Here is an 11,048-nt window from a genome sequence, read left to right as displayed (position 1 = left end):
GTCATTTTCTCTGGCTTGATAACATACTAAATCCTTGAGGGAACACAAACGAGGCTTACAAATCGGGAGGAGGGTGATTTATAGACTCAAACTATTTATCTTTTTAACTTTGAGATTTTAGTTCTAATAAATCACTGAGAAAAGACTGAGGATGTCGACGATGATAATAATTTACTAATAATAAATCACTGAGAAGAGACTGAGGATGTCCACGATGATAATAGTTTACTAACATGTGAAGGTATAGTCTGATCGTCCGGGTGAGTGTAGTCCTGAGAAGGACTGTTGTCGGTGGCAGTGACTGACGTTTCGACAACCTGTGCGGAAGTCATCATCAGAGTCAAGTGAATGATTGTTGTCAGTAGAATGTTTTTATTCCAGTTCGTGTGAAATGATCGGTTGGTTTTGCCGTGATGTTATTGGCTGTAAGACTCAAGTGACGTAAGTCAGTCGTGATTGGTCTGTTTCGGTCTGTCGGTAAAGTTAGGTTGTTCTTTTTCGGTCGTTTGTGATGTTTATGTCGTGAATGAGTCGTTTGTATGGGGCGGGTAGTTGTTGACATCTGTTTAGGGGAGTCTGTTCTAAGTTAGTAAACCAGCTTTCCAGAGTCAGTCGTTGAAAATAGTCAGTGCTGTAGGTTAGGCATTGCGCAGAGTCCCAGTCAATGTTGTGGTTGGTAAGTCGATGGTGTTCAGCAATGTGATTGCTGACATCACCTTTCCTCGTCGCCCGTCTGTGTTCAGTCAGTCTTGTTGTGAGGTTTCTGCCAGTCTCACCGATGTAGGAGGCTTGGCAGTCGGAACAATTGATCTTATAAATCGTTCCCTGTCTGTTCCTCGGTTCGTCTTTGTCTTTAACGTTGGTTAGTAACTGACGTAGTGTGGTGATGGGTTTGTGGGCGACGCGGATATTACCGGGTTCAAACCATTTACCGCATTACGTTCACTTGGACGACAGAGCGAAAGACTTGCGAATGACTACATCACCTACGCAAGCACTGTCAGGCGAATACGACAACAACTCTGGTTCAATCACCGCTGTAAAGATCACGGCCTTGTTCCGGCCGGGCTCAAACTTAAGCCCCCGTTGAACACACAGGAGGCCATCCAGATCGTCAAAGCCACCTGCAGACGACTGGTCAAAGCGCGGATAAATGATTGCCACAGAAGACTCAAACGCCACAGAAACAAACTACGACAACTACACGACCAACTGAAACAACTGATACCAACTGACTTACTTGACACCGTTACGACAATTGCCGACAAACGAGCCAACAAGACGAATGAACGCGCCCGCACTGGACATCAACAAAAATTGACACGACTGCTACGAGACAAAGAAGAGAGACGAAGCAAACCGGACGACAACTGGGTAAGTAACATTTCTTCTCGTTCCTTAGACAAGACTGAAACTCGGGTACTATCATACGGACTAAAACACTCAGTAACACCTAAACGCATACCGACTGAGGCTATTGTATCTAGTGTTGAGGCGGCCCTGTCTCGGCAACGAGAACTATCTGAGCCGACCAAGGATAACATCAGAAGCAGAATTGCCTCCACTATACAATCAACGTCACTACATGACAGCAACTTGACTAAAGACGAACAACGCGCACTGAAACGACTGAGAAACGACGAGAACATAGTCATCCTACCAGCCGACAAAGGACGAGTTACTGTTGTTATGGACAAAACTGACTATCACGACAAAATGGACGCACTAGTTAACGATAAACGAACCTACGAAGAACTCAAACGTGACCCAACTCCTGCCCTTCAACGTAAACTCAACAGTAAACTACTGACACTCAAGAAAACGAACGCCTTTGACACCCAACGGTACTATCGACTGAGGTGCTCGGTACCACAGCCACCGAAACTCTACGGTTTGCCGAAACTACACAAACCTGGTTTCCCGATGCGACCTATTGTTTCTTTCTGTGGCTCTCCCACATACCAACTATCCAAGTACCTGACGACAATACTACAACCGCTAACCGACAAATCCAGACATAAACTACAATCCACTGAAGACTTCATTAACGCTACCAAGACTGTTCAGATACCTGACGACTACAAACTAGTGTCATTTGATGTGAAATCACTGTTCACAAGTATTCCACTTCAATTAGCATTACAATGCACTGAGACTGCAATCCGACAATCTACTGACCCCCTACCGCTACCGACAGACGACATCATGGACTTGCTAAACATTTGCCTAACGTCTACTTACTTTCAGTACAACGGTAAACACTACAAACAGTTACACGGCACTGCCATGGGGTCTCCAGTTTCTGTTGTTATAGCAGAAATTGTGATGCAGAACATCGAGGAACGCGCCCTTTCGACTTGCCGACAAACGATACCGCTTTGGTTACGTTACGTTGACGACACATTCACCGCCGTTCGACACGACGAAATTGACGCATTCCACAACCACCTTAACGAACAAAACACTGACATACAGTTTACCAGAGAAGTCGAAGAAAATGGCAAACTTCCTTTTCTAGACTGCCTGGTAAGCCACAACGACAACTCATTACGAACGACAGTTTACAGGAAACCGACACACACCGACAGATTACTAGACGAGTCATCCTACAACCCTACATCACACAAAGCCACAACTATCAGAACTCTAACACGACGCGCACAACTAGTATGTGACTCGACAGACAGCTTATCCGACGAGAACAAATACCTTCACCGTGTTTTTACGAAGAACAACTACAACAACGACTTCATCCGACGAAACACTCACCGACCCACTACCACTACCGAAACAAACGACACCGCAACCCCCACGACTACAGCAACCATACCGTACATAAAAGGCATGTCTGAAAACATCTCGCGCATCTTACTACCCTTCAATATCCGCGTCGCCCACAAACCCATCACCACACTACGTCAGTTACTAACCAACGTTAAAGACAAAGACGAACCGAGGAACAGACAGGGAACGATTTATAAGATCAATTGTTCCGACTGCCAAGCCTCCTACATCGGTGAGACTGGCAGAAACCTCACAACAAGACTGACTGAACACAGACGGGCGACGAGGAAAGGTGATGTCAGCAATCACATTGCTGAACACCATCGACTTACCAACCACAACATTGACTGGGACTCTGCGCAATGCCTAACCTACAGCACTGACTATTTTCAACGACTGACTCTGGAAAGCTGGTTTACTAACTTAGAACAGACTCCCCTAAACAGATGTCAACAACTACCCGCCCCATACAAACGACTCATTCACGACATAAACATCACAAACGACCGAAAAAGAACAACCTAACTTTACCGACAGACCGAAACAGACCAATCACGACTGACTTACGTCACTTGAGTCTTACAGCCAATAACATCACGGCAAAACCAACCGATCATTTCACACGAACTGGAATAAAAACATTCTACTGACAACAATCATTCACTTGACTCTGATGATGACTTCCGCACAGGTTGTCGAAACGTCAGTCACTGCCACCGACAACAGTCCTTCTCAGGACTACACTCACCCGGACGATCAGACTATACCTTCACATGTTACCCCCGGGTTCAAACCATTTACCGCAGTTTACTAACAATAAATCACTGAGAAGAGAATGAGGATGTCGACGATGATAATAATTTACTAATAATAAATCACTGAGAAGAGACTGAGGATGTCCACGATGATAATAACTTACTAATAATAAATCACTGAGAAGAGACTGAGGATGTTGACGATGATAATAATTTACTAATAATAAATCACTGAGAAGAGAATGAGGATGTCGACGATGATAATAATTTACTAATAATAAATCACCGAGAAGAGACTGAGGATGTCCACGATGATAATAACTTACTAATAATAAATCACTGAGAAGAGACTGAGCATGTCGACGATGATAGTAGTTTACCTCAGTATTCTTTCTAGTGAGCGGAAGGTTTAGGCAGCAAAGAAAGAAAAGAGTACAAAGTGATTACATGCGTGAAACAAGTTAACGATTTGACATTTGACTATTTTCACACAACTTATTGTTTTGAAAGGTTGCATGGCGTGGTCATCATGGAGTGGCGGCTGCAAAGAGTGCGGACAGAGTCGCCGAAGAGTCGGTGAGTGACAAGAGGGAATTTTTTGAATTTGTGATTCGAAAGTGCGATCGGAGATTTCACCATTAATTTACAACTTCTAAAGCCTTCATGTACACGCGCATTTAGAAGATTTTAGAAATAATGAATACTCGTTCATAGGTTGCGATATAGACTGCAATCAAAGTCAAGGGCGTTACTCCATGTGCAATAGATTGAGAACCAAACATAAGCTATGAGTATGGTTACAAAAATAACAAATGTTGTATTAACGCGAAATTCGATGCATTCCATGTCATTCTCGTATTTTCTTAGCAGGGAACTATCAAGGACCTTCAGAAGTTATTTTTAATCGATGCCTTCTTTATAAAAATAAGATCACTTAAGCCCAATCGTTAATTATCTGGATAACCCTACTTCTAGAATTTAACTGCTCAAGAACTCAGGAATCGCGGCCCTGCATATGTAAGTGACTGTGTATGATCAGAGAGACTCATCTGCTGGCTGAAAATGTTGCACACATAACCTTTAACATTACTTTCATCAACTTCCAAACTCTTTATGAAGCATGAGTTGATTTCAAAAACTGAGCTAGTAATTTTAATTGGTAACCGCAAAGAGTTTCAAAGCTAACGTTTCGAGCAATAGTTCTGAGGAAGGGCTAATGCTGGCCATTTTACATGATTAACAGTATATAAAAACCCCCACTTGCAGCATCACAATTTCTTTAGATTTGCCTCCCTCCCCACACCCTTCCTCCCGCCCCTTTTATCTTTGCGAAATAACTTGACACGAATCGAGTTAAGAACATTTCTAATTAGGTGGTAGATTTTTTCTGTCGTTCAATTTTTAAGTTGGATCGAAAATAGGATAGAGCATTGCTGTAACTTTGGTGAAGAGTGCTTAGATTTTCTTAGCGAATATCGTTGCTGCCATTTATGATTTTTACAGCTGCGGGGAACTAGGAAGAGAAGGAAAAATGCACTAAGTGGGTGAGCGACGTTAAAGGGAAGGAGAGGAGAGGGGAGGGGCTGGGCTCAGGCTGAAAAAGAATGTTTCCTTTTTCTTTTTTTTCCCAAAAAAGGTCCTCCTGAAATGAATTCTCTGCGAGTGAAGTCTGTCAAATTGAATCTAACTCTTCAAGTGAAATGCCATGTGAAGGGTTTTCCTACACCAGAGGTAAATTGGAAAAAAGATGGAAAGTTACTTGATACCAAGAACATGCTCAAGCTTAATCAAGTGAGTTATGAAGACGCTGGCCAATACACATGCAGCGCTAAGAACAGTGAAGGGAAAATGGAAGCAGCTTTTCAGATTACAGTTACAGGTTAATGTTGATTTCCTATTTTTCTTCCTGTTGCTCTTGTCAATTTTTTTTTTCATACTCACACCTTTCTTTGCATTGTGCTTGTTAATTCCGTCCCAAGGTCCTCCTGAAATTAATCCTCAGCTCAAGAATCAGTCGGTTACCTATAACTCACCGCTTCAGTTAAATTGCTCTGTAAGCGGTTTCCCTAAACCTGAAGTATTGTGGACTAAAGGTGGGGAGGATCTCGGCAAAGGGAACACACTCATTATTCATCAAGTGAGGTTTAAAGACTCTGGCCGATACACGTGCAGCGCTAAAAACCGCGACGGAAGCAAGAAATCAACCTTTTGGATTAGAGTGACGGGAAGTATGTCTCTCATTTATATTTAAAAGAAATGTTCACGTGTATGATTCAAAAATAAAATTTTTCCATTCAGATTTTTTTTTCAGTTGCCACTTAAAAGATCCAATGAAATACGAGCCTACTTGATAAGGGGGCATCAGTATTTTTGTTTCTGCGGTTTTAGTTACTTTTTTGATTGGTTTTTCGGTTTTTGTGCCGAAAAGAATTTTGGTTTTTCGGTTTTGGTCTTCATTGCGGTTTGCAGATTTTCCATTTTATAGCATTTGGTTCTCACTTTTCGTAGAAATACTGACGGGTATTCGAATTTGGTTCTGATGTGGTTTCGGTTTTTCCTGTTTGGATTTCGGTTTCTCCTCGATCTGAGTGACAATTATGCGCTTCCACTAATCTCTAATGGGCGCAAAAACGTAACTTTGTATGTTCCATTTGTAACAACTGTATCGGATCAATTGGGATTTTGATAACTGGGTTTCGACTATCGTGTTCATGTATTGCCGGTTTTTACTGTCACACCTATGATCTGATGCGGCGAAAGAAGAAACGTTAGGAATTTTTTGCCGCGTATCTTGAATTTCAATCAGTCAAAAAATATCCGCCGCAAAAAGGTTTGTTCTGAGGTATTCTCCTTCTGAGGCAGAAAGCTCAGAGGTTTGTTATCAGATACAAACGGGAGAACGCCTAGTAAACTGCTTTATTAAACAACTGAGGCGAAACGAGACACAAGAATGGAAAAAAGTGGAATTTGGCTTGTGCAGGCGAAGCAAGATTTGATTAATATGAAGATTAAGTTCTTCCCTACTGGCACCCTATTTAACAATTATTCCATGAGCGCGCGTTGGATATGAGATGATAGATGACCAACGAGGCGCGTAGCGCCGAGTTGGCTATAATCATCTCATATCCAACAAGCGCGAGTGGAATAATTGTTTTATTAAAAACGTTCAATTAAATTATTAAATTTTATTAAATTTTTAGCTCCCTTTTAATCTTAAGCTGAAACGTATGCTTGCCATATTTGTAGATTATGGTATATTGGCTGATAGACCATAATGGCTAAGCCAATAAAAAGTCTTGAATTGCATTATCCAATGATCTAGTTTTTAATAATTGCATTTATACTCTTTTGATCTTCCAACTGTATGCAAATGAAGTTGTTATAAATATTTGCAGCGTCGAAAGTTGACGAATCTTGAATGTGTGCAGTTTGTCTGAGTTACATATGCGTTTACTATTATGCAGAGTTAAATGGTTATCATACTTGTGGATCTCTCAGTGATGTTACGGAGGGTTGACTTTTGAGATGAGAGCAGCCTTCCACTACCGCAAGAACATTAATTCTAAGTTATCAATACTATTTTATTCAAATACACGATACACGATAAGGTGGACCGCGAGGTTAACCCTATAAAGGTCCCCTATCCCCCAATTCCCTGTAGACAGGCCAGACCACATCACAGTAAGCTTGTGCGTGGGTTCTTTAACGCCCCTGCCTAACCAAATGAACTAGTTAATAAATGCAAGAGACGGGACCTACGGTTTATTCGTCCTTATCTGAGAAGACTCGAATGTCTATCTATTTCTTGATATTGTAGAAAGGTAGGATATGATCCTTAGTTATTTCAAGAGCTCGGTTATTTTAAGACCTTCAGTTGTTTTATCTCTAGATTAAGTGCTTTAAGTACGAGTCGGCCATACTATTCTTTGACTATTTTCCTCTTTAAACGGGCATCTCAGGTGGCCTTACAGCTTTTTGTAGTAAGATGAAAACGTACATAACAGCGTCTCTTTATGCAAATATTATGGTCTGCCTAAGTGTGATACTGCTTCACCGCAAAATATCTCGTTATTCATTCCCACTTTTTTGAACTTGCGTGAGCAAATGGAAGGTTACAGCTGGTTTTTCTTGAACATTGACTAGAGTTCATACCTGATCAAAATCTGAGTTTAAGTGGTTTTGTTGGCGACGTCCATAAACTATTAATAACGTTCGCAGGACCAAACTGAATCAAAACCCAAACTTGAAGGACTCACAATTAAGAGTAAAATAGATAATTTAACTAAATTACTGAGGCTTTTCAAACTTGATATACTTCGATAAATTATAAGCAAAATCTACAACATCGTTCCTTACCAAATTAATGAGACTAACCCAGCTAAATGTTAGCTTGAGCATTTAAAGTAATGATAGTGAAATGTCAAAATATAGACTGTACCTTTGTCGTACATATTGTATTTTGTTAAATGATGCCAATATATCATCAGCTATGGTTGTTTCTCAAATGCGGCTGTTTACAGCGTTGTACTTTTTTTAGTCGATGGTGGCTGGAGCGAGTGGAACTCATGGAGTATCTGTACCAAGCCAGTTCGTGGCATACAAACAAGGGGAAGAGAATGTACTAATCCAGAACCAGCATATGGTGGAAAACACTGCGATGGGACCAGAGCACTGCTGAGAGAATGTAGCAACACGTCCATTTGCCATGAAGGTAACATACGAGAATATGATTTTGTGATTTCGGTGGAAGAAAAGCCTTTGACAAAAACAAACTGAATAAATACACGAATAGAAATTCAAATAGCAATGAATTCGGAGAAAATTCTGGCTTTGAACCTAAATCACACACTTTATATTTACGCAAGTATGTAAAAAGGGCAAATCATGAAAAGTAAGGCTTGCATTATAAGTCCCACATCCTTGATGATTTCATCAAAACTGTGCATGCACAAAGCTCACCATGCACCTTTCGAGAGAAAAGAAGGTAAAAATTGTTCCATGTGCATAAAGTGTCAAGTTGCAGTTTATTCAAAGCTATAGAGTATGCTCGTCATAAAGTCTCTTCTCCTCTTCTATTCAATATAGTAATTATTACAACGAGAATTATGAGGCTCCTATATTTGTTACAAAAAATTTTCATGCCCGTTTAACTCAACCTCGATGACGTCATCATTTCTGATCGCTTAGAAAAGAGTTTTTCCCAAATTTTATGTACTTTGATGCTTCCTATGGCATACGAGGGAGAAGTCTAAGAACGTGAATTCATGATTAGCTTGATAATTCTCATCGGTAAACATCATTATGTTTGTAAATAGAAAAAGAAAAATGGTAAATTTTGAGCTCAGCATAGAAATCCAGAAAGTTGTTTTTCGTCTTGTCACGAGAGTGGGACAAGAAAAAATTCTGATTCCCCATGAGGAATCGAGCCTCAGACCTTTGTATTCCGCGCTCCAATGCTCTATCACTAGCCACAGAGACTCTAAGGTGAGTAAGGCCTGATGTGAAATCCATGTATAACACGTGTCCTGCCTGCCGGTCGGGCATTTGCTATTATTTTGATCGAGTTTTGCAGTCATTTATATCGATGTTGTTTCCATTATCATAAATACTACACAACAAAACAAACAAACAAACAAACTTAATTATTCTTCTTTAAATTTTTGAAGAATTTCCACTGCGTTTTAAAACAAAGAAGAACCCGTCTGTCGGTGGAATGGAAATCTACACGAACAGCAGCTGGCAAAAGCTTTGTACCAGTCAATGGGATGAAGCTGATTTCAATTCAACCTGCATGGCCATGGGCTACCATAAGAACGGTGTTTATGCCAATGAAACATGGTATGCAGAAAGAGAGAACGTCTCAGAAACATCTATCTACCAAAGCTGCACCATTCCAACAACATGTGAGAAAAACCTGGCAAAGAAACAGCAATTTTGCAAAGGTAATAATGAAATGTACTCATGTAATACCTTCATGATCCCATTTTCCAAATTTGGTACCAAGATAAACTTCAAGTACATTGACAGAGAGGTAAATTGCCTAAAAACAATGATTTTTCGTCGTTGACGATAGCTCAGGTACAAGAGAGGTATAAAAATTGAAAGACTTACCACAACTGGCAATAGTTTTCCAGTCTGGTTGGTCAATGTGTTGCGGACTCTCTCGACTGCGCGACTTGAGTCTTCAAACTATTGTCAATTAGTTCATTTTAACTGTTTTCTACAGTTCTATCTTTTTATTTATTTATTTTTTATTTATTTCATCTTTATTTAAACACGATCAATTCATCAGCCTATAAAATACATATCACATACGCTAAGATATTTCAAATTAAAACTACATACTATAACACTACAGCTGTTTTCCGTGAATGCCGTGCGTTAGACCTAAAGAATGTCATTGATCTTATGTTTAAATAACCCCAGAGACTCTGTGTTCCTTATATCGCGTGGTAGGCTGTTTCATAATGTGGCGCCATTGTAGCTAAAGCTTTTTCTGTAATAATTAGTGCCCGGTAGTGGAACATTAAGCTTATTTTCAGAGTCCCTGAGGTCATGAGCAGAGTCACGCCACGTAAAATTTGAATATAGATACCTTGGAGCTAGCCCTTGCCGACATCTAAACATCATGGTGGCTTTATGGATTTCCTGCTGGCGTGCAAGATTTTTGCACCCTAAAAACTCGAGTAGCTCAGTTGCATCAGCATCATAGTTAGAGAATGTCAACACACGGGCTGCTCTATTCTGCAATTTCTGCTGTTTGTCGCGTAGCGTTTTCCCACAACTACCCCAATCAATGTCAGAGTAATGAAAGTGAGGTTTTACTAAAGCTTGGTAGATGAGATGTAAGGTTGATGCTGGGATCAGGTGCCTAATTCGCTTTAGAGCCCCGTGACCAGAGGCGATCTTTTTCGTTAGTTTTTCGATGTGACTATGCCAATCGAGTTTATCGTCTATTATTACACCAAGCGATTTCGTAGCTGTAACCTGGCTCACTTGAGTATTGTTCATTCTAATTGTTGGTGAAGCTGTGAGAGTATTCAGTCTCTTCCTCGACCCTATTAGCACGAATTCGGTTTTAGTCATGCTCAACGCGAGTTTGTTCGCTTGTAGCTAGCTGAAGACGTTTTCTAGGTCTTCATGTAGACAAAACTGAACGTTCTCAAGATTGCCTCCCGCATATGTGAGGTGTGTGTCATCGGCATACACTCTCGGTTTACAATTTGATAAACAATTTGGAAGATCGTTGATATATAATAAGAACAATAATGGACCGAGGATGGTCCCTTGAGGGACGCCGCAAGTCAACGAGTAGCTACTGTATAGCGACCCGTTTAGTGAGCATTTTTGTGTTCGGTTTTCTAAATATGACTGAAACCATCTGAAAGATTTTCCATGTATACCATAATATTTTAGTTTCGATAGAAGGATCTGATGATCAACAGAGTCAAAAGCTTTTTTCAAATCTAGAAAAATGACTCCATTGATTTTCTCGTTATCAATATTATA

General features: G+C 40.5%; 1 protein-coding gene across 1 annotated transcript in view; it reads left to right on the top strand.

The window, feature by feature from the left end:
• Positions 1 to 4,004: 4,004 nt before the first annotated feature.
• The window catches only part of LOC111340061 (uncharacterized), a 45,483-nt gene continuing 38,439 nt past the window's right edge, over positions 4,005 to 11,048 (top strand). The window contains exons 1-6 of the mRNA XM_088759541.1: positions 4,005 to 4,115; positions 4,515 to 4,556; positions 5,176 to 5,418; positions 5,519 to 5,767; positions 8,077 to 8,250; positions 9,206 to 9,481. Coding sequence (XP_088615667.1) covers positions 4,055 to 4,115; positions 4,515 to 4,556; positions 5,176 to 5,418; positions 5,519 to 5,767; positions 8,077 to 8,250; positions 9,206 to 9,481 — 1,045 coding nt within the window. The 5' untranslated portion in view covers positions 4,005 to 4,054. The remainder of the gene's footprint in view (positions 4,116 to 4,514; positions 4,557 to 5,175; positions 5,419 to 5,518; positions 5,768 to 8,076; positions 8,251 to 9,205; positions 9,482 to 11,048) is intronic.

This window comes from Stylophora pistillata, chromosome 5, assembly GCF_964205215.1.
Source record: "Stylophora pistillata chromosome 5, jaStyPist1.2, whole genome shotgun sequence".
Lineage (NCBI taxonomy): Eukaryota > Metazoa > Cnidaria > Anthozoa > Scleractinia > Pocilloporidae > Stylophora > Stylophora pistillata.
The sequence above is the reverse complement of the archived record's forward strand: the minus strand, read 5'-3'. Positions and strand labels throughout refer to the sequence as shown.